This window comes from Accipiter gentilis, chromosome 15 (genome assembly GCF_929443795.1).
Source record: "Accipiter gentilis chromosome 15, bAccGen1.1, whole genome shotgun sequence".
Classification (NCBI taxonomy): domain Eukaryota; kingdom Metazoa; phylum Chordata; class Aves; order Accipitriformes; family Accipitridae; genus Astur; species Astur gentilis.
Genome location: NC_064894.1, coordinates 17538958 through 17565378, shown reverse-complemented (window position 1 = coordinate 17565378; position 26421 = coordinate 17538958). Strand labels below are relative to the sequence as shown.

Genomic DNA, 26421 nt, shown 5'->3' with positions numbered 1-26421 from the left:
CGCGCCGTGGAGCTGCTTGGACCCGCCTTAAGCCAGAGCCCCCCGCTGCTGCCCCGGCGGGCCGGAGCCCGGGGCGGCCCCGCAGCAGGGGGGCTGCCTCCGGGCGAGCCCCCCGCGCCTCTCCCCCTTCCCATCCTCAGCCACGGGAGGAAAGCTCTGCCCGCGGGGCCCTCGCTGCGAGGCAGCTTCCACCCGGCGTGCACGGCTTCCGTGGGCCTCGCGCCCCTACCCTCGCCCGTGGGCCTCGCCGGGCCGCGCGGGGCGGGGCGGCCAGGCAGGGCGCGGGGGGCAAGTCCCCGGGGGGGTCCCCAGAGGTTCTCCCGCCCCCTCCCGGAGGCAGCTGCCCCTCAAAGCCTGGCCCCCCCAAAGAAGCGGGTCTGGAGCTCAGGCCGGGCTCTCCACTACGTGATTTTTGAACGAGGACGTCAGACCGCCCGTTCTGCCGTTGTTTTCGCCACCGCGAATCCGGATTGCGCTGAGATTTCACGACGGATAGTCCGTTGGGGAAATCGTAGTAACCGCTTTTAAAAGCCGGCAAATCAACACAAAGTAGATAAGGGCTCGCATCTTCTGGCCACCCCACCCCCACGTCCACCCCCGCCCCCCTTTGCTATTGCCAGACAAAGGAGGGGGTCGAGGTGGGTTCTGCGCTGCAGATGCTCGCAGAGGGACAAGGAACCCGGAGATCAACCAGGGCCGAGGAGCTTCCCGGGCCTCCTGGAGTCTCACTTCCCGGCGCCTGCCTTCCTCCGTCCTTGCCTAGATCAAATTAGAAATGACTGAGGGATCTCTTCCCCCTTCCGTGGGACAGAGGAGCTTCTTGCGACAGTATCGCCACTGGGTAGGGACGATATCCACCCAACCGCTCCATTGGCTGCCGGCACCAAGGCTTGCATCAATCAAAAGATGAGGGGAAGGACAGGGCCAACGCAGCCGAGGGCTGCGGCGCTGGCCGTGAGCCTGGCTTGGGGGGCAGGCTGTCGGCGGGGGCCGGCTTGCCTAGTGCCGGGGGTGGGCACGGCTGGGGAGAAGGCATTCCACACGGCCTCGCCGGCGCAGCTATCCCATGAAACCGACGGAGGTGCTTTTTGATGTGGAAAGCGCCCTGGCTTTCCATTGGGAAATGCCGAGAGAAAGGATGAGTCAGCACGCTCGCCCCGCGCGGGATCCGCGCGGTCTCGGCGCACGCTGTTAGGTAACGAGGCTGTTGCTCTCAAACTAAGCAAGAGCCTGGCTAAAAGGCTTGCTTTTTTTTTTTTTTTTTTTTCTTCCCCCCTTTTTTTCCCCTTCTGACAGCGGACGCTTTCTTGTGCCCCAAGTTGTTTATCTTCTTAGAAAAAAAAAAAAAAATCCTCGAGTGGAAGAGATTGTTAGGTAGGAGCCTATAATCTACATTTTGTCAAGAGTATCAAATTCATTCCGAAAGAAAAGCTTGATCCATTTATTTTTGCTGCTTGAATAACACAGCTGGATGATGCCTTGAGCTTACTCTAGACGGTTGCTCATCATTCATTCGCCAAGAACTGGCCTAAATGGTGCCTGTGGGATTAGGTCAATTTTAGTGGATCTACTTCGCCTCATTTGGTTACTAATTGGTTTCTTGTTTTATAAATCGAAATCTCATTTTCAGGAAATTACAAAACCCATGCAGCCAGTCCATTGAGGTAATCCGTGGGTCGGGGGTATTTAAATGGAAATGGCTCTACGATGCATCAAGTATTAAGCAACAGTAAAACTTCGCCTCTGTTTCCAGATGAAATGTGAGCTCGCTAGCTCCTTAGATCCATAATAGATACATCCCTTCTAAGGCTACTTATGTAAATATGATAAACCAGACCTTGGTGGGGGAGGGGACGCAGGGAAGAAAGCAAATTTTATCTGCTAAGGTTAATGTGGCATATCTTGGAAATCTTCCAAAACAGATTATGTTTTGCTTTGTCTTCGGCCACTTTAGCTGGGAAAATCCTTTGCCTAAAAACGATTTAGTTATCCTTCCCCTCACAAAGCTGCTTGTTTCTGTTCCAAACCTATTATGCTACTGGCTCTCCAAATTACAAGAGAATCTTTAGATCTTGTTTCCAAGCGTAATCCTGAAGCAAAAGGGAGAGCTGATTTCCTTGTTTTGTTTTAAATAGACAATCAAAGGATTTGCAGAATTTTCTGCGGTAGGTCAAGTGCAAGAAATCACAGTTTGCCCCCTCGATAAAAGGAAATTGGATGTTAAAGCGAACAGACAGGGGGGAAAAAAAGGGGGGGGGGGGGGATATTAATGGAGAGGTTTTCTGGTATAATCTTTAAAAACAGTATTTAAGGGACATCAGGAGAGCCCGTCGGTCTGGGAGAGGCTGGGCTTGGCAGTGAATAGAAATAGTCTCCGACTTGAAAGTGCTAAAACATCTGGATGTACAAAGAATCTCTCGTGATAGGATTTCAAAAAGACGGTACAGGTAGACAAGTGAAAACGTTTGATTATAAACCATTAACAGACACAACCCAGCAACGCGGGGTTTCCACCTGAAACACGGCGAGGAGTTCAGCGCCCCGTGAAGAACCGCCTTCCCGGGGGGAGGTTAACCTGTAATGCCCATGAGCTGTTCATTAACCCGCCGGGGTCGGGTTATTTTCCCTTTTAGAAGAAGAATAATTAGAGCCGTAAACTTCGATTAATAAGCAACTTAAATCATAGGCGGGGAGCGCGGATTTAGTCCGGAATACAGAAACCTGTCACTCACATTTCCCTCCGGGTGGGGGGACGTCGCAAGGAGCCGCTTTGGCCACCCCTGCCCTAACAGGCCGTCCTGGCTCCCCAGCAGAGAAACTTCTGAGGGGCTTGGGAAAAACAAATATACAGCGGGTTTTTTTTCCTCTTTCCCTGGAAGCTGTGCAAGATTTGCCAGCTCCTTGCTGATTTCGGGGGGGGGGGGGCGAAGGTGACCCTCCGTCCTGGCGGCTGGCTCCCGGGGCGGGGGGGGACACACACAGGACGACAGAGGTGCCTGCGGAGCCCCCGGTGGATGCCCCGCGGGTCTACCCGCCCCGGAGGGCGCAGGGAGGAGTGAAGCCCAGGGACTTAGGAAAAAGTCAGTGGCTCCCCGCTAATTGGCGTGGAGGAATTAATGGGAAGGAGCCTGTTTCTGGCTGGCACACTGGTACACGCTGGGGGCTGCGGGATGGGGGTCAGGCCAGAGAGACGCCCCTGCCTTTGTAGGGCTGTGAAGTTAAGGAGAAAGAGAGAAGTGTAGGAGCGGTGAAGAGACAAGTTGGCGTGAGGAGGTGGACGGAGCAGGCAGGGGCAGGCGGGGACGAGAGGGGGCTCGTCGCTCGCCGCTTCGGCGGTGGGGAGGGCGGGCGGGCGGGCCAGGGTCTCCGTGGGATGCCGCGTTCAAACAGCGCGGAGGAAATCGTTAGCTTTGTTTGGACCGGCAAACACCTAGGTGAAGCCGGTCAATAGCGAGGAATGCCCGCGGCTGTCTGCTGTCGCAACCTCGCCCGTTTCCTTCGAAATAGCCGGGAAACGGGGTCCTGCCTTCCCCGAGCCCGCCCTGCGGGAGGGAGACCTCGCCGGCTGGGCTCTCGCCTCCCCTGGGCGATCCGCACCCCAGCCATCGATCAGGATTTGCATTTTTTTCCCTCCCTTTTGCTTTATCTAAGTGTCTGTGCGTGTCAGGCTGAGCCTTATTTCACGGCATAAGCGTAAAAGGCTTTAACTGCCCCGCTTAAATTATTTCAGCAGCAACGCTGTGAAAAGGCATCGCCCCTAAATAGTTTCACTCCCGTGGAATAATTTCCGTGTGGCTGTTGTTCCTCCTCACTTTGCACAGAAGAAAACAAGCGGCGCCTGAAGCGTTAGACGGGTCCGGAGGGATTCATTTCTGGAGGGGGCTCTTTGGGGGCAGATCTCCCCCGCCTGCAGAGACCCATCCCGCCCGCCAGAGCAGCGGGGAGGAGGGATGGCGGGAGGGAGGTGAATCCCGGAGCCCCGGCTTCGCGGGGCAGGAGCGAGGACGGTCCGTGCCGTCGGGCAGTGACTTGCCTGGGCCGCCCCAAAGTGCCCTACCGCAGCCGTGAAACCGCGCTGGGCTTAGCGACAGAGAGTTTGCTTTTCGTGGGCTTGCGTGGGGATGACTGAAAGGGAGAGCGTTTTAACACGGGGCTCGGGGAGAGCTGGATGAGTCGCATCTGGTCGCTCCTCTCTCCCTCCCCGAGTACGTAATTACAAACCTTCCAGGTGAGAGGACGGTGGCCCCGAAGAGAGAAAGAGGCAGGAGGTCACAAATCAAACTGGAAAGTGATCTCTGGCGAGCAGGGGGTCTAAGCCCATCCTTATCCCTCCCCGTCCAAAGCCTGCTGGCTAATTACCCGTCAGGTTGTGGCCGAGCTCTGCCTCCCGCGGGGGGCGAACCCCCCCGCAGGCAGCGCTCAGGAGCTGGCCTGCCCGAGAGGTTTCTCTTCCCCGGACACCATCGTGCCACCTGAACCGCATCCTTCGCTCGACATCGAAAGCTTCCCCCAGCACACCTCTCTCCTTCTTTTTAAATAGCTCTCGGTGCCGTCCAGGAGCCCTGCGGAGGCGTCAGGAGGAAAGCGCTTTCCCTGAACCTCAGGGAGCCAGTTCCCAGGAGCCGAAGGCAGCACTAAAAAGCCCTTTTATCCGGCACGCTCTCTCACTTAGGTCTTAGGAATGAACTTCACCGTTAACTCAAAATAGATATTTTGGTATTCTCCTCTCACGGGAGTTCGGTCTTAAAAAAATATCCACAAAAGACGCTTCTCTGCGCTACGAAATCATCTCTAGTTTTCCAAAGATCATATGTATACACGTTTTAGAGTGAATACGAGCAAAAAAATCGAAAAACAAATTCCTCTCCAGCAGGCCATCACGAGTCAATTTTTCATCTCCTCACCTTACTTTTTTTGTGTGTCTTAAATAAACAGGACTTGGAGAAGCCTGGGGCCACTCTAGCCGAACCAGCCCGCTGGATAATGTTGGACGGGAGCTGGGATCCCATCTTTTGCAGGTACTGGCCTGGAAACGACAGCCATATGGTATTAATGATTAAAGAAATCATTCCCTCTTCTGAGCTTTTAATTGCCACCTTGACTAATTTTTAACTGTTCACGTGTTTAATAAAAAGGGGGACAGGAGGGGAACAACTTCAGGAATACGAACCGTCGCGGCTGAATGTCGTGCGTTTTACCGGGGCTGTGGTTTGGTCCCTCCGGGTCCTCTGCCCCAGCATCGTCCAACACAGGGTCCGCAGCGAGGGATTCACAGTGTATCCCAGTGATGGCTTTTCCCCAAGTTATTAACAACGTGACAAGTCCCGTCCATGTGCTGAAGCTCAGGGTGGTCTAGAGACAGGGAGAGGCTCTAGAGATAGGTTGGAGGAGGCTGTCCTGGGCTCAGCAGGCACAGAAATGAGCATAGACACAAAACAGGCAGGGCACATTTGAAAACTCACGGCTGCCTGAAATATTAAGGAGTATTAGCTATTACTGTCACCATGCATTTTTGGTGAGGTTGTGTGGCCTTTTGGGAGCCTCTTCTGCTCTCGGCACACCCAGAAGTCCCATCTTTGTCTGCTGAAATGTGCCTGATAAATTCTCTCGTCCCTTATTTACACTACTGAGAGTTTTAGAGCCTCCTTGCTCACTTAAAGTCTCCTCAGCAAATATCCAAGCGTTAAACCCCCAGTGACATTTGAAACGGGAGAGAAATGTTCAGGATTTCTGGGACCGACATACTAATCGCCAGGACCTCTTCTTAGGTACTTCCCAGGCACTTTGCATTACTTTTGAGCTCGGCCCCTCCGAGAAGTGGGTTGTATCTCAGGTGTCCAGGAGATTTAGAGGGATTCTTGTCCAGGACTTGCCCATTTCCTTCCATCTTTTTGAATAATCACAGCCTGGACAGGGATGCCTGTTTGCTAAAATAATCCGAGGGACAGGTACTTCATGAAATCTCTCCGTCTTCACGGGTGGCTCTATCTGTCTAGCTATTGATATATTTATCCTTCCCACCCCTCAACCCTTTTCTGCAGACGCTGGATGGTTTCATATTTGTGGTGGCTCCGGATGGCAAGATCATGTACATCTCGGAGACCGCCTCGGTGCACCTGGGCTTGTCGCAGGTACGCTGGGGGGGCCGCTAGCCCCCGTGCCTGCCCGCCCCGGCCCCCGGCTGACAGGGGAGCTGCGTGCGGGGAGGGGGAGCGGTGCCGGCGATGAAGCCCTTCCTCCCCCTCCTCCTCCTCCTCCTCTCTCACAGGTAGAGCTGACCGGCAATAGCATTTACGAGTACATCCACCCCGCCGACCACGACGAGATGACGGCGGTGCTCACGGCCCACCAGCCCTACCACTCGCACTTTGTGCAGGGTAAAGTACACGGCCCTCCGCCCCCCCCCCCCCCCCCTTGGCCTGCGCGGCCGCGGAGGGCACCGCGCAGGGGCCGCGCAGCCCCCCGGCTCACCCCACCTCTGCCTTTCCTCCCTCCCAGAGTACGAGATCGAGAGGTCCTTTTTCCTGAGGATGAAGTGCGTCCTGGCCAAGCGGAACGCCGGCCTGACCTGCGGGGGCTACAAGGTGCGTGCCCATGGCCAGGACCCCCCCGCCCAGCCCTCCCACGCCTCTGCTGCGGCAGCGCCGGGCACGCAAGGAGGGCGGTGAAAACGGGGACAGGAGTGGGGACGAGCCCTCTGCCCGCGGGGGCTCTCCCAGCCCGGGGCTCTTTCATGTGGTTCAGAGCCAGGATTTCTCTCGGAGTTTCAGGTTAAAGAGCTCAAACCACAAAACCAAGCAACCGAGCTCCCCGTGGGGTTTTTTTTTTTTGTTTTATTTTTGCTTTTTAAAGTGAACCTCGCACAACCAACTGACGTTCCCGAGGTGTCTGTGGAAGCTGTCAGGTGACACAATGAGAGCCCCGGGTTAATTTATTCCTTTATTGGGTAATTCGGCAGCTCCAGGGGCAGCTCTCCAAGCCAAGGGTCTTGCCCGGGTGTTTCACACGGTTCTGCTCAGGGCTCCTCGGTGGGGACAGCCCCTGCTCTCCGACCTCGCTGCTTTTGTGTCAGCTGCACAACGCCGAAGAGCGGTGGGTACCTATAACCCAAGGAGATGCTGTGCCACGACGTGCCGTAGAACAAGAACGTCTGTTGAACTTACCCCGGGAAGAAACACTCTAATAACAGAGAAGTAAGGGTGGAAGTACATGGCACTCATCTGCAAGGATACGTTTAGGAGACGTACCTAAATCTACCTCCAAAGATGCTTTCTGGCTACGGATCGCTCTATCTATATAATAGACATAGCTTACACATGTGACATACGCACACATGTAAACTCTTTCTCTCACACGCATACACTCTTCATTACAAAGTTGTAACTGGCTTGGCACTTCCGCGTCTTTCCTTTTTAGAAGAATAATAAAAGCGTAGTTAGGAGGTGGTCCAAAACCCACTTAAGTCAGTGGAAAAAAGAATCTCGTTGACTTTAACGGGCCTCAGATCAGTGCTGAGCTCTCGTATGGAAAAAAAACCCAACCCAAACAGAAAAGCAGAAACCCGGCAGACGGTGCCGCTCTGCCGGAGCGGTGGCCCGGGGCGGCCGCTCCCGGGCACACGGCGGCCGCATCGGCACCGGCCGGGGCGGGCGGGTCTGTCCGGGTCCCCTCCGCGGGGAGGGACGCCTGCCACAGCACCCACCACCCCCGCTAGGCAGCCCCCGAGCTTCCCTGTGTCTCCGGCAGGTCATTCACTGCAGCGGGTACCTGAAGATCCGCCAGTACAGCCTGGACATGTCCCCCTTCGACGGCTGCTACCAAAACGTTGGCTTGGTCGCCGTGGGCCACTCGCTGCCGCCCAGCGCCGTGACGGAGATCAAGCTCCACAGCAATATGTTCATGTTTCGGGCCAGCCTAGACATGAAGCTCATATTCTTAGATTCCAGGTAGAGCCGGGGTTATTTCCGAATCTGTTCCCCCAGCCCATCCCTTCTTCTCCCCAGGCGTCCTCTCCTGTCCTCTCACCCACTGATATTTGCTGCTTGTGTCTCTTGCAGGGTAGCTGAGCTAACAGGTTACGAGCCCCAGGACTTGATAGAGAAGACCCTCTACCACCACGTCCATGGCTGTGACACCTTCCACCTGCGATGCGCACATCACTTGTGTAAGGAGATGATGTTCTTGTAGAGGCTCTGCCCCTCGCCCCCCCCCGCCTTCTCCCTCCGCAGATGGACTTTGGGTTTGCTAGCGTTGACCTCTAGGTCGGAACGGGGCAAAGCCAGCTCACCGGAGGGGAGAATAAGCAAAATCTGCAGCAGGTTTTAATGAAACAAGTCGTTAGAGACTTGAACTCCGAGCTGGAGGCAGGCGGGAGATGGAGGGGATCGGCAATGAAAGGCTGGGTTGCCCTCCTCGGCTCCCGCTTGCAGGACAAGAACTCCCCTGCACAAACTTCAGGCGCTCAGTTCCCTTCACGTTTCGGTTAGGAAAAACCCTTTTTTCTTGCTCCAAAAAGCCACGCCAGTGAAATTCAAATACATTTGTTCCACCAAGTCTCACAAATCTTGTCTGTGTATCTAATTTTGACTGCAGTAGTGAGCCCGATTCGGAGAGCTGTGCTTTATTCTATTTTGATATCACGGTGACATTAATACGTGGACAGATGAATAAAAAGGATATTAATTTCCGGTAATTTTCCTTACAGAGAGTGTAACGAGAAGAGACAAAACCCGAAGCCAGATTTATAGAATTAAATCTCGATGACGATACGGCGGGGTGGGGGGATTCGACCCCCCCCCCCCGGTGTACTCACCCTGCCCCACCAATCTCCCCGAACAGGCTTTGCTAACGAGTGGGAGAAGTCACCTCTGGTCTGGGGGCACCCGGGGGTCTCAGCCACCCTTGCCCACGGGGGTTTCGGTCCACGCCGCTTCCCCACGGGATGCTAAGGGGTTCCCAGCCCCTCTCCTCACCCACGGGGGCCCGGGGGGGTGGGTGGTGGTGGCGCACCCCCTTCCCGGGGCCGATCAAAAGGGAAGGCGGGAGCCGCGCTGAGGCTTCTCCCCGCTTTGTCCCCGCAGTGCTGGTGAAAGGGCAAGTGACCACCAAGTACTACCGCTTCCTGGCCAAGCACGGCGGCTGGGTGTGGGTGCAGAGCTACGCCACCATCGTGCACAACAGCCGCTCCTCCCGCCCGCACTGCATCGTCAGCGTCAACTACGTCCTCACGTAAGTCAGCCTGGGGGTCGCTCTACGTTGCGCGGGGCCGAGCCGAGCGGGGCCGAGCGGAGCCGAGCGGAGCCGAGCCGAGCCGAGCCGAGCCGAGCGGGGCCCAGCGCCCGGCGGTGGGCACCTGCCTGCGCCCCCCACGCAGGGCAGCGCTGCGGGCCGGGCCCGGCCGGCGCCCCCGCCGCCCTCCTCTCCCCCCTTCCCCGATCCCCCTCGCTGCCGCACTGACCAGGGCAGGCTCGCCAGGTCTGCTAGGAAACACACTGAACACTTTCATCTAGATGAAGGGTTTCCCGTCTGCCTGTTTCTTTCTCTTTCGAGAGGGGAAAAGATTTAGAGGTTTGTCACCCACATATTTTGCTGCTCACCCCCCCCCCTTTTTTTTTTTTTTTTTTACAGTTTAAATGCACCCAGCATTAAATAAAATTTAATGCAGCGTAAAAAAAAGGTTTCCACGTACGGAGTTATTTATACTCAACAAACAGGACATCTGTTTTTCTTTTCAAAAATCTGGGGTTTGAAGTTCTTAATTTCATCCAGAGTCTCTATCAAAGCTCTGAGATTTCTTTTTTGTTCTTGGAGAGCGATCTTTACAGTGAACCACAAAGAAAGTTGGTGACCAGAAGGGTCAGTTAAACTTAAAAAAAATTAAAATAGAATAGAATTAAAAATCAGAGGGACTGCCGAGATACCGTATATCTCAACGCATCTCCTTGTATTCGAGTATTGCTAGGCTGTGCTCTAGCTACGCTGCTTAAACCGAAACACAGAGGCCCAGGGAGGGAGGGGAAGCTCGTTCCGACGGTTCTGAAGTGTTTATCACGGTGATGGTCAGCATCTCCTCCGGGCACGGCAGTAGCTGCTGGCGGCAGCACCGATGCTTCATTAGCATCACAGGGCCGGTCAGGTCGGCGGTACCTCGTTGATCCTAGGGGCCGAATATTCCTCTGTTCCGCTGCTCATTTTTTTTTTTTTTTTTTTTTTATTCTGGAGGCAAATGTAGGAGTTGGAAACGCCTGAGAGGCACAACCCTCCCCACTCCTAAAACTGCGGCGATGGCAGCATCACGACCTTGCCGTTGCGGGTTTCGTGCATGAGCAGGTGGCGAGCGGTTTGGTAGCCGAGTTTACGACGTCCTTCCCAAAATGCAGTGGCTCGGCACGGCTCTCGGTCCTGCGTGCAGGCGCGGCTGGGGCGGGGAGGGGGGGGGGGGGGGAGCGGAGAAGGGGCTGCGGGTCCCGGCGCCTGCATTGCGAGGACATAATCGCTTTGGTACGGAAGGTGATAACGGGCACCGTGCTGTTAGCTGGGCCGGCAGGGGTTATTGCGCCTGCATGAAAAAGCATACGTTTGGGTGGTGGAGGGAGTAAACTGCGATTCGCCTTTAAAGAAAATCCCTTTCATTCGCTTTAAAAAGGGACGCGGGGCGCGGCGGGGTAGTGCTCTGGCATTCACCCAGCAAGGATGTGGAGCAGCAGAGGCATCATCACCTCTGTTCTAGCTGTTCCGTACATTTGTATGTCCATTTCCCCTTTACCAGCCCCTCTCTGTATTTTTCGCGTTTTATGCTTCTCAGTTAATTCCAAACACTTGCCTCAGGTGAACGGGTAACTGCAAAGACAGAAGTCAGTGTATCGTAACGCTAAGAAAACAAGGCAGCCAAAGGCAGCTAGCACGCTAGAGTGGTTTTGCACCAGAAACGCTACGTGTTTTTCTATGAGCACCTGAGATTATCGGCCGTTTCCCTCTCCTTTAATCCCCAAAGCGCGAACATCAATCACGGAACTCTACCTCAAATGACCCGAGTGGAAATGAAACATCCCAGCGGATCTGCTTAAAGTCAGCTTGGGGGTCCGCCTCGATCTGTCCCCTGCTTGCCGGGGTGACAACCACGGCACCAGCCTTTCAGGCTGGCACAGCGAAGCGAGCAGGGAGCACCCCGGTCCCGCGGGGGCCGGTCGGACAAACCCCTCGGAGCTGTTTTCCAGCAGCGGGAGGCGTTACACCATGAGCCGCCCCCAGCCCCCCTTGCCCGCGCACCGGTGCCGCGGCCACCACCGGTGCAACCCAGCCCAGGGTGGCTACCGGCGGCTCGGAGGGGCCGGGGGCCACCGCGGCCGGCTTGTTCGCGGTCCGTTTGCACCTCCGCAGCCGGCTGCCCAGGGGCGCTTCCACCCGCGCCCTCCCGTGGGCAGCCCCTGCGCGCCCCGCGGCTCCGCTCCCCGGTGGGATTTCCCCGCCGCCTGAAGCTGGGCTCGGGGAACCCCGGCCCCCACCCCCCCCCCCCGAACAAAAACCCCCAGCCCCCAAAAAAGGCGCTGCAGGAGAGCCGGCTTCCCCGTCAGGAGCGGTACCAAAATAGCGCGATTCCTGCGCCTCAGCTGATTTTCGCTGGAGGCAGCGTCTTTGTATTTTCGGGCATGTATATGGATTTCAAGAGCAAGGTTATATTTAAACCTGTTTTCAGCCAGGCTGATACGTAGGAGGGCCACAGTTGCTCTCTCAAGATTTCCCTTGGAGGTTACAGCGTGGTACGACTTCCTTACGCCGCGGTGTAAGCCCCCCCTTGCGCTCTTTGCTTAATTGCCTCGAGTGCGGAGGGCGGCGGGCGGGCAGAGAGGGCGCCGGGCTGGCTGAAAGGCGCTGGTGAGCGCCGGCAGGTCCGGCGCTGGCTGCGGCATCTGTCCTGTGCTGCCGGCGGCTGCGATGCAGGCACGGCGGCTGCAGCAAAATCTAGTTTTGGCGTGCTCGGGTCCTCGAGGTCTCGTCAAGCCTGCCTGGCTCTTCGTTAGGGAGCTGCAGAGGAAGAGGTGGCGTTCCGCTGGCTTCTGCGGCAGGGCTGCCGCTGCTGAAGTCGCTGCCCTGGGTCCGGGGGACGGGTGTAGCTTCCACTCCATTATCATCATCATCATCATCATTAACCTACGGCTAGCCTGCCGTTCCGAAAAAATAAATGGGAAGAACAGGCCCTGCCGTGTGCCTACAAGCAGTGAAGGGGCTGGTTTGTTAAAAGTGAGACGGAGTCGGCCCCTGCAATGGGTAAGCTGGGGTGGAGGAGAGCTGTTGGGGAGAGGTTCACGGCGGGACAGTCGGGCGGGGGGATGCTGACCTCCCCGTGCCCGGAGCCGGCTTCATTGTCTTAATGAGCTATTCGGAGCCAACGCGTTCTCTCTCGGGTGAGGCAGGTAGGTGGTGAAAATACAGGGGGAAATGAGAGGTTACGGGGACTTGACGTTTCCCTCTGGTATGAGGTAGGCTCCACTCCAGGAGGGCCCGGTAAAGGTTCCTGTAGCACTCCAAATTTGCAAGTGTTCAGTAGACTTTATGCCGGTATAAATCCTATAGCCACTGCAGTTCCTTAAGGATGGCGTGGGATTATTCCAGTCAACGAGGAAGAGCTGAGATGCACGTGTGCGTGCTGCGGGTTCCTCCCACGCTTCACCCACCCGGGCCCGGGTGCGTGGCAGGGCCACTTGTGCGGATGCAGCCCCTGGCAGGGGCGCAGGTTTGCCCGCTTGCAGCCTGGCCGCGCTAGAAAGCCAGAGAGGAAAAACGTGTTTAGGGCAGAGAAAGGCAAACCTTTGCATACCGGCTCTTGTGTGTGGAAGCCGAGGAGAAAGCAAAAGAGGTGCAAACCAGTGGTTTCGTGGTTGGAAATAACAAGGGAGTCGCGTTTGGGATCGCAGGGTGGGAGCTCGAAAGGTGGGATGCCTCTCGCCAAAGACTTCTTTGAAAATAGGAAACGTCGGTCTTTTTCACTGACTAGGGGTGAAAATAGCAAAAGGCATCACGAGCTTTGGAAGACACGGTGCAGGTTTTTGACCTGCTGGGTCCCTGGTCCCCTCGCGCGGCACTTCACCCGGGGAAAGCCCCAGGAGCTGTGTCGGTTTGCTCGCGGGGTAAGGAGCTTTTTCTCACTCTTGGGAGGAACCCGAGCGCTCTGGCGTTTTGGTAAGGAGAGGGTACCGAGTGGCGTAAGTGCCACACTGGCCTGGAGGACCAGTTTCAGTGCAGGCTGAGCAGGAAGAGCGAGAAACTCCTACCTTGTAGCTTCCCAACTCCCCTGGGCGATGTAGATGCTGAAAACGGAAAGACTGAGAACGGGCTGATGCAGAAGGGACACCCCCACTCTCCAGCTAATAGAATAAAAAAGGGATCATTTGCATCTTCCACAAATCCCAGGCTTTGAGAAAGTGAATTCTAGGCTTGGGAACAAATGTTCGTAATAGGTATATACGCTGAACTAAATAGGTACGGTGGCAAGGGCGTTTTAGCAACAAGAGGAAAGGTTATTTTTTTTTGCATAATAGCAGCGTGTAAAAAATTAATATAAATGACCTTTAAGGACTCCAGCTTTAAAGCACACATATTTGCTCTTCTTTGTATTCCTCTTGGCATATATATGTGAGTATGGACACAGAATATTTGTTTCTTTTCTTATTTGTTCTGTACACAGAGTTGCCATATCATTGATTATTAGCTGTGCGTGTTTATCACATAAAGGGACTCGGGTATGAGTCAATTAATAGCGAACGCAACTGCTGAAGTTAAGTTTATATTTAGATCGCAAACAACCTCCCTTTAAACAAATGGATAATGCAAAGTGCAAATCCTTTGACTTTTTGAGCACGAGCAAATATTATAATAATTTGTCCCCAGAGAAAGCGAAGGCAGCTTTCCTATATAAATTTCGTTGTCCTTTAGCGTTTAAAAGAATAGCAATAGCGGTAACATATACAGATAACGTGGATTAGGTACCTAATTGTGACTAATCTCTGTTCTGATGATATAGTACGTATATGATATAGTTCCGGTTGACCTCTTTACGTTGCATTATGTAACTGGCTGATTGGAAGCACAAATTGAATGCAATTTGTTTGAAAGATTATTTCACAAATAACTGTCATATTGACGAATGTTTTACTTAATGATGTGGTAAATGCAATTTAGAATAAATTAACCGTTAATTGTATCTACACACTTCATCTTTAAATTATTATTACTATTTATAGCTTTGTGTACTACCAGATTTAAAATGGTTGTATAAGCGATGCAGTATCATTATGCATGATGGCTCTGACGTTGAAAACAATCCTTGCCAGCATATTAAGCAGGCTTTAGGGAAATCTGTATTTTAGGTGGAAACAAAGCGCTCTCCATATTTTTTGACAGTTACAATTAAATATTTTCATAGAGCCTACCTTTTCTTAAGTGTTTCTCTCAAATTGACCAATTTGGAATTGCCACAGCGTCCTTTCCTCATTCAAAGGTAGATACATGTTCTCTTGTACCTCTCAAGTATGTGATGGAGCATGTAGGATAGTGAATACACTGTGAAAGTTATTGCTTGCAGAAGTGATCCTGCATACCCTTTTTCCTATCATTAGTGGAACTAGTTGTATGAGTAAGCTTGGCCATCTAACTTTAATACTTGAGATGAGGCTTAGGGACTTTAACTTGGTAATGTCTTTTTTCTCAAATAGTCGTAAATGGTAGAAACAAATTTGACCCGCTGCTTTTCCTTTATATTTTTCTGTATTAATGGGAATTTTGCCACTTGCTTAATTGTGCACGGAACTGGGTCCTAATTTATCTGTTCGGTCTGCAATGTACTTTTCCTAAGACCGGAAAGCCTACCACCATTCACGTGATTTGATTAGCAATGTAAATATATGGAGGAATTGTGTTAATAAATCAAAATGCTTGGGAAGCATATGCCTCAAAGAAAAAAGTATAAAAGGATTCCTCTTGAACTACTCAGTGCAGTATTCTGTTTGTTCACCATTAGTTTTTATTACAGACTTGTCTCCCTGGAACATTGTTTATATATTTCTTGCAAATAGGAGACAGGCTTTTCCAGGTGTCCACAATACGTTTCTGCAGTTCTTCTTTGTTCATGTAGGGGCTTTCCCAGCTACCATTTGTTTAATTCACTCCAAATTTCTAGGCTTGTATTTAAACCAGGTGACTGTAATGGCCAAGGCACTAAAACTGTGGGCCAGAGTCTACAGTCACTGCTTGTACGAAGAAAGTTTTATTTGCTAGAGTGAGGATTAAAGGCCTGCAGCTCAAATCCAGAGAAAAAAAAGCAGTCATTAGTTTAAATGCATGCATACTGATAGTCTCACACGGCATGAAATTCAGGATTGCAAAGAAGTGTCTCTATTCCAAGAAAGAAAAGTGACTTCAAACACTTTCCATTTCATCCTTTTCCCATTGGGTGTGCTGGTTGTTCCAGGCCTTTGGAAACTCCCTCCTCCCAAACACTGAGTTACAGATCTTGTAAAATGATTGCCTGGGGTTGAGACACATTCAGCAGGGGCAATGGCTGAAGCAATTACTATCTCCAGCTGTCTGCCTCACTCCACTGATGAAAGGTACAGAGCCTTCTCCAGGGACTCTTACTCCTAAAATGCCACAGTTTATGGTTTAAGGTAAACTGCCACAGATTCCACTTTACATGGAAGCATTGGACTGTACACTGTTGCACAGCTGTTCCTGCTAGAGGGGTTGTTCCCATTTTATCCTTACTCTGCCCTTCCACACTCTGAATGGCATAGATGAGGTTTGTGAGCACCACTACAGCAGCTGGGTGCTTCAGTCCCTTTGGGGATCAGCCCCAGTGGTCCTGCTACGTGGCACAGAGGGGGAGACCATGGGCCATGGAACTTAGGGTTTGTTCACTGCTCTGTGATAGTTCAGAGGGCTGAAGCAAGGCAGTTGGAAGAGTGGCTGCTGGTTTTCCCACACGACATTTGTATATCTCGTCTATGGATTGTGTTAGTGGCTGTGTGGAGGAGGCGGGCGTTGAACTGCTACCAAAGGATTCTCCTCCACGCTATCACCCTCTCAATACTCTGCACAAAACTGGATGCAGAACTGGCTCCTGCTCTCATAACAGCAACAGTGTGTTCCTTAAGCAGGTTTACAATTTTACTAGTTCTGCTTCTCTTTCCTTAATCTGTTGCATGTTTGCTCTCGTTGCTCTGTGCTGTATCTCAGTACTGTTGTGATTACCATGTTGTTTCACTGTAATTATCATGAGATACAACAGGTGTGATAAGTTACCAAACCGCTTCTGAAGTAAGCTCTTCCCTCTACATGATGGTGTTCTTGCTAGTTTTTATTCGTATACACACAAACGTGGCATTTCGACATGGCCTAAATTAAGTGTTAACAAATAAATCTCCTTTGTCCATTCAACAGTGGCAAGTATCTGTTTAAAATCTAATTCTCCTTCCCTCACCTCTCTTTTGTACTTTACAGCATGGGCCAGGCTCCAGCACACATGTTCGTACTCAGTAGGTTACTTCAGAGGCAGCCCCTTTCACTTTGATGACACTATTTATGGAGGCAGTCATTGCTCTGTGTGAACAAGGGTATAGCGTCTGACCCTTCTGAAGGCTTGGGATGGCTGAAGTCTGGAGTCAATCACATGATCTTTAACACAGTTAGACGATTTATTCCTGTTGTTGTCTTTTGTTATCATCCACTTAGTGCAATTAAATCGCAGAAGTCCTGATTTACTAAAGCACTTGAGCACATGGCAGGCTCTAAAAGTGCTTAGACATAACTTTCAGTACATGATTATATCCTAGTGAATTCAGTTTTGAAATAAAAAAACCCCTTAGGCACACACTTAGAAATAAGAATATTCTTTGGCTTTGCCAAATAGCGATGGCTTGAAGGATGCATTTGTTACTGTGTTGAATTGGGACCTAATAAAGAACAGCCGTAGTTTTTCAGCTACAAACCACTGTATATAAATCTTGGGGGCAGCAATGTTGAAAATAACAGCTATTATCTGCTGAAGTTTCAGTGCAGCTATGGAAACTCAAATGCCTGGCTAACTGAAGTTTGGCTGTATCCCTAGCATTGTGTGGATATTTTGACATAACCTAGAGTGAAGATCTTTAAACCCATCCAATATTCAATGTTCTTACATCTGTGCTGTCTGTTAGGAAGCGAACATGCACGGTCTGCCCTGAAGGCAGCCTGTTCCCAAGTAGCCTGTGGCTTTCGATCATCTCTGTACTATGTTTGGCAGCTGGCAGCCTGGGCTGTTGCTATAGAAAACTCTCTCCCTCTGACTTAGGCCGTGGTTAATTGAAATCCACCCAAAAGCATTGCATGCTATTTTTCTCTTGCTGTTTCCAAAGACTGGTTTGTACACAGAACAAAATAATAATCTTTAAGGACTGCTTCACGAGGCATATCCCAGTAGAGTGTTTGCTCAAATAAAGGCTTGACTTGGGGATAGATAGGCTGATAGCATCCTCTCATTTGCAGCCAAACTGTTGAACAGTGTTCCCCCAAATAATTCTGTTGATCTTAAACTGTGAGTAGGTGAGTTAAAGAAAAAGTGTCATCTTCTGAAAGATGATCAGAGTACTTGGTGCTGTCTAGTCTATGAAAACCAGCAATGGGGATGTGGCTTCAGTCCAAAGAAAACTGCCTATTTGTGTGACCACAACTGTGTAACTTAACATGGGAATATGCAATTAGGGCTTCCATGAAGATACCTAGTGAGTTCAAGAAAGAAAAAGGAGAGAAGGTGCACAGCAGTGTTTGCGCAGGTGTGATACTCTGGAGTTGCTGCATATGTAGCAACCACAGAAGTGGTCACCACAAGTACAGTAAATCTCATACTTTATGATATACTGGACTTGTACAAACCCAACTCGAATGTTCATTTAGTCCACCTGCAGATTAGCTGTAGTGTAGGACAGTTGTAGGGTGGCAGTGGAGTCGATCTGCATGTATGCTGTGGACATTTTTATGGGAACATACAGTGGCCTGGCCAGAGACACTTCTAGGCATCCAGAAACCCTCAGTAAATGTGCATGTGAAGCAGTGACAACAGAGTGGCTGAAGCATTCAACCCACTGGAGACTTCAGTTTCATAAGCTGCTTTTTTAACATGGGCATGCATTTCTGGAACTGTGTATATTAATGGTGAGTTGTTGTTAGGAGTGTTGTCAAAAAGCATTAACTACCATTAAAAAGGTATCTTTTCTGAATTTGACAAAAGGCATGGGGTCAGCAGTAGTTGTGCATGGTGTGTGGTGGTTTAACTTACTCTGTGGCCCAGACGGTCTAGGTAGTCAAGCAGGTTATCTTGTATCCATTTTAACATTTAATGGACCCACTTAACAAACATAACAGCGTATAATGTATACTTTGAGGAGATAAAATCAGCGATTACCAGGAAAGTATCAAATAAAACCAAGTATTATGTGTTATCTTAAAGCCTCATGATATTGGCTTTTCTTGCTATATGTCTCTCATTTTATCAACACAAACACTTCATATATTGTATGTCTATCAAAGTTGGATGACCTAACATGAACAGAACCTTAGGCCCAAGTGGCAAGTAATGTGAATAGGATTTGGCTGCAGTAGAAGTTTGGCTGTGGGTGGGAAGGAGCTAAAAGGCAGTCTAACTGAGGTACAAATAATGAAATGAGAAAACAGGTATATTAATTTGTAAAAAACCCCAAAAGTCATTCTCCCCAGATACCAAAAAACACATGGAAGTCCTTGCCTGTCTTCCTCCTCTTACCTCTTCTAAAATTTAAGTAAAACGAGGTTCAGTTGAAAAGCATTTATTAAGTATCATATCATGGTTGCTTGCTTTGTGGGTAGATAGTGACATACAACGGCCGTCAGGGGCAAAGTGCTGCCCCTTGGCCAAAGCTGAGGAACCCTGGACAAGTGAATTGGAAAGACTTTCATTGTAGAAAAATCTTGTTTCTTCTGAGGAAGGTGGAAGCCTTATGACAAGAAAGGACTAATATGATGAAAGACACAGTGATCTACTGTAAACGGGACCTCCTCACCACGATGAGCCCACGATCCTCCTCATGATGGAGTTCATGAATCCTTTTGGACTCAACATGCCTCTTCACTATGGCGTGCAGCTGATCAGAAAAAGCAGGCTGGAATGATGAAGTACATTATGAGGCATGCAGATAGGAAATTTCCCAAGAAGGAACAAACAGAATGAGCACTAAACCATTTTTCAAGCACGTTGTTTTTCTCAGATAAACTGTTCCCAGATCACAGAAACTTATCCAGAAAGTCATCACAGAAAAGCTAACTGATTTTTTTCAGTGCTCACCTTAGGATCTTAGGAAGGTTGTCACAACAAAAGCTTTAATTGTGGGGAACAGATGAGTTGATAAAACCTGAAATATCAATAAATTAACTTTTACAGTAAATTATTAAAAGTAGTAATAGCAAATTGTCAGGACCACTCTTCACTGCACAGTTTCAAAAGAACTGAAGTATGCTTAACTACTGTGGTATAAGGTGTAACGTAAGAGCAGCTATGCAGGATCAGACACATACTGATAGTGACTGTGGCAAATACTTTGGAAAGAGTTTAAAAATAGGACAAGTATGCAGTAATGCTTCCCCAGCACTTTCTCCCAGTCTTCAAGAAGTTCAAATGACCTCCTAGAAAGAGGTGAGATCTTTGAGTGTATTAGTTGTCAATGTTTTGTGGGTTTTTTTTCCTTCCACAAATTTATATGTTCACTTTTTGAAACCATGTGAGCTTTTGCCAAGCTTAAGTAAATGTGTTAAGAAAGTCCTCCTTTTGTTGGGAAAGTGCCACCTTTTCATTCCTTTCATAGCCCACACCTGCGTCAGAAGAAAAAGTGAAAAAGTGCTTCCTACTAATTTTCTCTCTGTCACTCATAATTTACAGATCGTATTTTGTTCTCCCAGTCATCTCTTTTCCAGCCTGAGGAGTCTTCTTAATTGTTCCTCATAGAGAGGCTGTTCCAAGCCCACCATCCTTGCTATCCCACTCTGAGATTTCTTCAGGCTTTCAGATGCAATGGTCAGAGTATACAACATTTGAGGTATCAGTGCATGAGGGGTTTGTGTCCAGTATGAGGTATAATCCTAATTTTTATAATCCTCATCTACTGCATAATTATGCAATGATATGCATTTTCTTACACCCAGGGTGGTCTGTGTTATCAGGGACATCTCTGCAATGTGAGGCACCTTTCTTTTGAGAAACTTCTCAGTGTAAGTGGTGAAACATATATATTAGAAGATTCTTCACCAAAATGGAGTTTAAGGCTACTAGTTTTAGAAAGAAAAATCTGAAACTAGGTTTTAAAAACCCTACTTAAGCCCCATAGCAGAGAGTGTTTTATATGCCCCTAATAACTCAGAGTCCATAGCTACACAATTGTCTTTTGTGGCTTCTAAACACCCAGAAACAGGACTTTTATCCAATTTTGTGCTAACTTTACAGTTACTGTTACTTACAAAACATAGAATAGTCAAACCTTGAACGTATCTTGGCTGTTTTAGCCCTTTTTCTTGCCGTGAGGGGACAGAACTGGTAAGAGGCTCTTATCTCTAAAAAAGTGCTTGGATTTTAAAATGAAAACACTCAACATCCTTCATGAAAATCATGAGGACTGCCTTTTAGTTCTCCTTATTACATACCTCAATGTACTATAGGAATCTTTAGGATTTAGAAACCCGTTAATTTGTAATCTCTGCCAAAAAATCATCAGCATCTGCTCAAATCCTTTTGTCCAAGCTTATCTAGCGTGCTATTTCCAATAATTTCTGCTCAGTTAGGTACACAATAACAATGGTATTACATGTATTCAATCAAGTATTTTTATTCATAGAATACATCTCAAATTTATTTTAGCAGTTTAAATAAGTGAGTTTAATGTATATTTAGTCAAGCATTACAGTAGTGAGGGCTTAAGTAGATTAGAAATAAATGAATCCAATTAAAGAACACGTCTGTGAAATTTGATATGTCATGGGCATGAATGAACTGTTTGCACAGCAACTGTAAAGAAATCATTAATGATTAACTATCTAGAAGAGGTTTAATCAAGGATAAATGGTATAGGACATAGTTAAAAAACATTTGCATTGGACACATGGAGATTCTGAAATAATAAAAACATGCTTTGCATCAGTAGTAACATGAGTACTGGTCTCGGGAAATGTACTTTTTTGTTATCTGTGGTAGACGTGCAGCTGGGGGCTGAAGCTGAGAGTTAGTTTAGTAACATTAGCTATCACGCATTGATAGAGGAAGATTGTTCCTTCCAACAAAATGCTTAAGTTTAATAGGTGAGATGGACAAAGATATTTCACAAAAGAAGTGTTTCGTACAAGAACATATTGTTATCCTCCCTTTCAGAGCTCATACTCAGCAAAGTTAAGGCAGGGATTCTCAGAAGTGATTACTGCTGGGCTAAATTTGACCCTACCAAAACTAAAAGTCCCATTGGCTGCCTTGAGGGCAAGTTCAGACAAGTGCCAAGTGCTTGCTAAAATCCCATGATACATGATTTGTCCAGTGTGGCACCAGTAGTCTCTGGGAGGGTTGAGAATTGAAACCAGATCACTTGGCTACTAGATAGGTGTCTTAAAGGTGTCAGTGGTATTCAAGGTATATTTTTTAACACATGAAAATATTAAGAAATCTGAGATGGGAAAATCTACCCTGTATAACAGCAGTCTGTTGCACTGTTGTCAGTCTGGCTTTCTGCAAAACGGAAACCGTCTTACAGGGATATGTGAGAACTTATGTTTATGTGGCGTTAATTCCTAAAGGGGTGCTGCATACATGCACTTGCCGATGCACTGAGGTGATATTGGTTTTTATGGAGTGATTGAAAGGGAGTAGTTGGAAGAAAAAAAAATCAGACTTTTTAAAGTCTCATTTAACAGGCCTTTTGTTTATTCAGAAATATTATTTTGAATGTGGAGGTCAATTTAAAGCAATGGAAAACCCCAAATGATTACAAAGAAGTCACCACAATAATTTAATAAAGGCTGACAGTATGGATGTGAGTCATGGTGTTCTGGAAGGTTTAACATGCCTTCAGATAAAGTATTGTTAACTATTTAGTGGCCATAAAAAAAAAAAAAAAGGCGCATTGTAGGCTGTATTCCTCTAAACCAAATTTCTCATTATCAGACAGATTCTAACATATACAAAAATTTATAAACTCCTGTCAAATATATTTCTCCATTTAACTTAGTGTCCCAATCCAATATCAGGGAGGTTTCAATATGATCCCAAGAGCAAGATTAAGACACAAATGAGGTCAAATGCCGTATACCCAAAATAGCTTTTATTATCAAAAGTAGAAAGCAGTAGCAATAGGATAGAATAGAATAAAAAGGCAGATACCAAGCAAGCATTCTGGATAGAGTTGCAAGAATAGTCACCACCATGGATCTGTGGTGTCTTGTTGGTCCTCAGTCTTCAGTTCTTTGGAGGTGGGTGTGTTTTCCTCGAGCCTTCGGTGGTAGGGTGCACACAGAGCTTTTGATGGTACCATTTTTATACAGTCCAAGTTCCAAAGTCTCCGCCCGATTCCAAGAAACTTCATACATATGCATGGTGGGTGTGATGCAAGGCAAGGGTAGGTGTGGTCTGGTTCTGTGCAGGCTCGGTGTGTCCAACGTGGTCGCAGGGGGGTGACGATTTCGGGGTCGTATCAGACGATTTTGGGGTTGTATCAGACGATACGCTCCCCAGGGTCAATGCCGTAGTATTTTGCACATGCACGGATAGCGGTTTGCAGGCACCAAAACCACAGGATAAAGGCATTCACTCCTGCCCTGCAGGCAGACCGCAGGGACTAAAACTGTTGCTGTGGGTTTTAGTCTAGCCTCTGCAGGGCTGGAAACCTTGCAACGAAGCTCACACCCGTTGTACCAAGAAATGTTTAAGGCAAAAATGTCTGTCCTTTTAAGACAAAATGACTGTCCATCACACTTGGCAAGCGCTGAATATACATTGAACACGGCTTTTAGCCAGTTGTGCTCCTAGGCGCCTCGCATTTGAAAGAAAGCACTCCCAGTATAAATGAATGTTACTGAATTAAACTCAGGTCATCATATTTTATTAAAGCATTTTTTTTCAGTGCTATCTGTAACTAAAAGTGGTAATTATATATAATTAGCCTAGGATATCTTAGGCATTTTATTCACAAACAATAATAAAACCCTGGTGCATATTTTCATCTAGCAAATCTAGTAAATAAAGGCAAATACAGTGTACAAAGGGCTCCTTTTGGAGCCAGAGATGGTTTCAGCCAGACATATGGTTGGCAATACAAACTGTACCTTCAGACAGCTGAAAACTCTGCCACACCATGATAATCTAGAGGCCAGGATGTTTTATTTAACTCCAACTGACAGTTAAATGACTGCATTCTGAGATGAGAAACCAATCAGGCAATATATAAAATTTCTCTGACAGTAGTTGTCTAGAGGATATCCTCAGACATTTGTGGAAACATTGTGTTTCAATTTTCCTGAATGCATCAAATAATTTCATTAAAATTCCTGGTTTGGATTTCTCTGTCTTTAAAAGCAAATACAGAAGCATGATATCATGTATGTGAATCTCATGGCTGGGGAAGCTGTAAACTTTGGCTCAACAAGATGTAAACAACTACTGTTGCTTATGCTATTTATGGAGATAAATAGGTGCCTGGAACTTAATGAAGGGATCCAATATACAGATCTCATACTTCTCCAAGTAGATGCATTGCTTAACCATTAAGTCTACTAAAAATAAACAACCACTTGAAAGATTTCTGGAGGGTCTTTCCAATTACTTTGGTGAGCCATAGGTCAGGCCTATATGGGACTTTTCACTTGAGAAATTTCAGAAAGGAGGATTACTAACGTCATCCCAATAACTGATGGAAAAACTAAAGCAAGAAGTATCTCTGACGTCATACAACTGACTGTCAGTGTTGTTTCATAACAAGCCGTGAGGTTCAACAGTTTTTTTCCCACTTTGTCCTGAAATTTGGCTTCCTGTATGAGCTAAGTGAAACCTCCTTATTTTGACTGGTTCTGGAAGATGCTAAAGGGATTGTGTACGCTCCTCCTCACAAGTCTCGTGAGCAAACTGAGGCCTCTGTAAACAATTCTGAGACACATTGTACATGAACAGAGGACAGAGCAGATGAGGAAATTGTCTGTTTTGTTGTACCATCTGCTGATTTAGAAAGCCATGAAGATGACAAACAGCCAGAATCTGTTCTCTTTTCACTCATCTGCTGAATGGTGCTCTGTTAGCATTGCATGAGCTGGAGTGTGGAAATGTTAAAAGTTGCAGGCATTGTTTGAAAGTAGAAGAATGATATATTACAGTACTGTGGTCAGACATTCATGAGGAAGTGCCAGACTTTTACCACCTTCATGGCTGATTTTAACTGAATTGCAACAACTCAGCAAAATACACTGAACATTAATGACATTAACACCTTTAGTTTAATCTCACAATTTCTATTCCGTGTTCTGTTAGACTGGCAGAAAATCTGGCAAATGTTAAGTTTTCTGATTTTTAACTAAAAGAAATGCAGAGTGCGTATGACCCTGTTCATAGATTTTTCATGTAAAACTAGAGGAAATGATGAACATATATTATGTGTTCAATAGAAATAATAGTGCAACCAATTAAAATTATACCTTCTTTTCTCTTGCATGAACAATGCTTTCCACTTTGCCTCAGTCCTGTGAATGACTGTACCCAGGATTTAGGAACCTGCTGCATTAAGATCATCTAATGCTTTTACTTCTAGCTTGTACTTCATAAATTACATTAATATGTGTAAGGAATGATATAGGTGTAGGTTATCCAGTGTTTGTTTGATTTAGGTGGTCACATGATGCCTTTTTATTCTTTATTTGCTGTGATTTCCAGTGACAGTATGATCACTGCATATTGTTCAGACTATCAGTTAAAACATACCTTAGAATAAGAGTAAGATCTGTTTCCAGTTGTATACGGATATTTTGATTGCTGCTGGAGAGAATGAACTGAAATGCATTTCTAATCCAATGCTGTAACTCTAGGTATGGAAGCCGAATTTCTGTCAATCTTTACGGTGTCTAAATTTAGTGTCTTTTGATGGAATTAAATACACTGTAAATATCTGCCTCTTTGTTGGTTATCTGTGTTTTCTCAGTCACTGCACATACAGTTTATTCTTCTTTTCTGGCATGTTGTGGCATTAACATAAAAAGATGCTCTTTCTTATGGCTTTTGCAGAGTTTTCCATGGGCTGAGCATTTTTTTTCTTTTTTTGAAGGTTTTCTTCTTGTTTTAAAAGTTATGTTGTTTATGACTGTAGATATAGAAGACCTCTATTCTTGAGTCTGGTTGTCTTTAATTTCTTTTGGTTGAATCTGGATATTTATTCTTCACTAATGGATGTCATTATTTTACTCCTTCTTCTGCATACATCCTGTCGAGCTACTTTTTCTATTTGAAACCATTTTTCAGGGCTTGAGTTCTCTTCTGTTTCACAGCCAACACTGTCTTTAAGTAGGGAATCTTAATATCTTCAAAACTGGTTTTGCCTTTAGCTCTCTAATGTTAATGTCTAATCTCACTTTAGTTTTTAGATTTTGGTTAAAGTAGTCCCAAACTTCACCATATTACTTAAAGAAACACAACTACAAAAAAGCTTGGCTTGTCTGTACAGTTTTAGTTTGCCTCAGGCCATACTGTGTCCCCTGGGCCTCTGTCACTAATTCCAGTCTTCCCAACATTATTTCTAGCAATGCTGACTCACCCTTTCCTCATCTCTTTTCCTTCAAAAAGACCATATAAAAAAACCTCTCATTTTTTTCAGTGTCATGGTGAGCTCTATCCACATGCTCCGTTGCCATATTTGTGCAAGCTGTTTTTTTGCTGAGAATTCAGGTTTTGTGGTGCTCTGTTACTCCCTTACTGTTCTTTTTTTGGGTCTATCTGCTAATGAGTCATTAGCTCTTCCTCAGACTTTTGTTAGGCAGAGTGTTGCCACCACATTTCATACTGTATATCTGGGCAATAGTAGTAGGCAAAAAGTGTGTTCTAGAGCTGAATTGTGAGAACTCTTCACACAAATGTTGCAGATCCAGATGGCAACCAAGTCAATGTGCAAACAGATTGGCTTCCTCTTCCAAATGCTTTTCTGCTTCAGCCTTTGTCCTTCACCATCTATGCAGCTTGCTATAGCTAGATCTCTTTAGTAAAGAATGCTTTGTACTCAACTTGCAGATGCTTTACTGCAGAGAAGTGCAGTTGGTACAGCCATCCATCCTTGTTTTTTCATGATGCTAGCTCTAGTACATTAATAAGTGCTTTGAAAAGTTGGCTCAGTGGGCATTGGAAGAGCCAGAGAC

The 26421-nt window shown here is 47.6% G+C and overlaps 1 protein-coding gene across 1 annotated transcript in view; it reads left to right on the top strand.

The window, feature by feature from the left end:
* SIM1 (SIM bHLH transcription factor 1) overlaps positions 1-26421 on the top strand; it is a 47792-nt gene that overhangs the window by 5955 nt on the left and 15416 nt on the right. The window contains exons 2-8 of the mRNA XM_049818327.1: positions 4936-5018; positions 6042-6131; positions 6269-6377; positions 6499-6584; positions 7747-7946; positions 8058-8164; positions 9081-9228. Of these exons, the coding sequence (XP_049674284.1) occupies positions 4936-5018; positions 6042-6131; positions 6269-6377; positions 6499-6584; positions 7747-7946; positions 8058-8164; positions 9081-9228 (823 nt within the window). The remainder of the gene's footprint in view (positions 1-4935; positions 5019-6041; positions 6132-6268; positions 6378-6498; positions 6585-7746; positions 7947-8057; positions 8165-9080; positions 9229-26421) is intronic.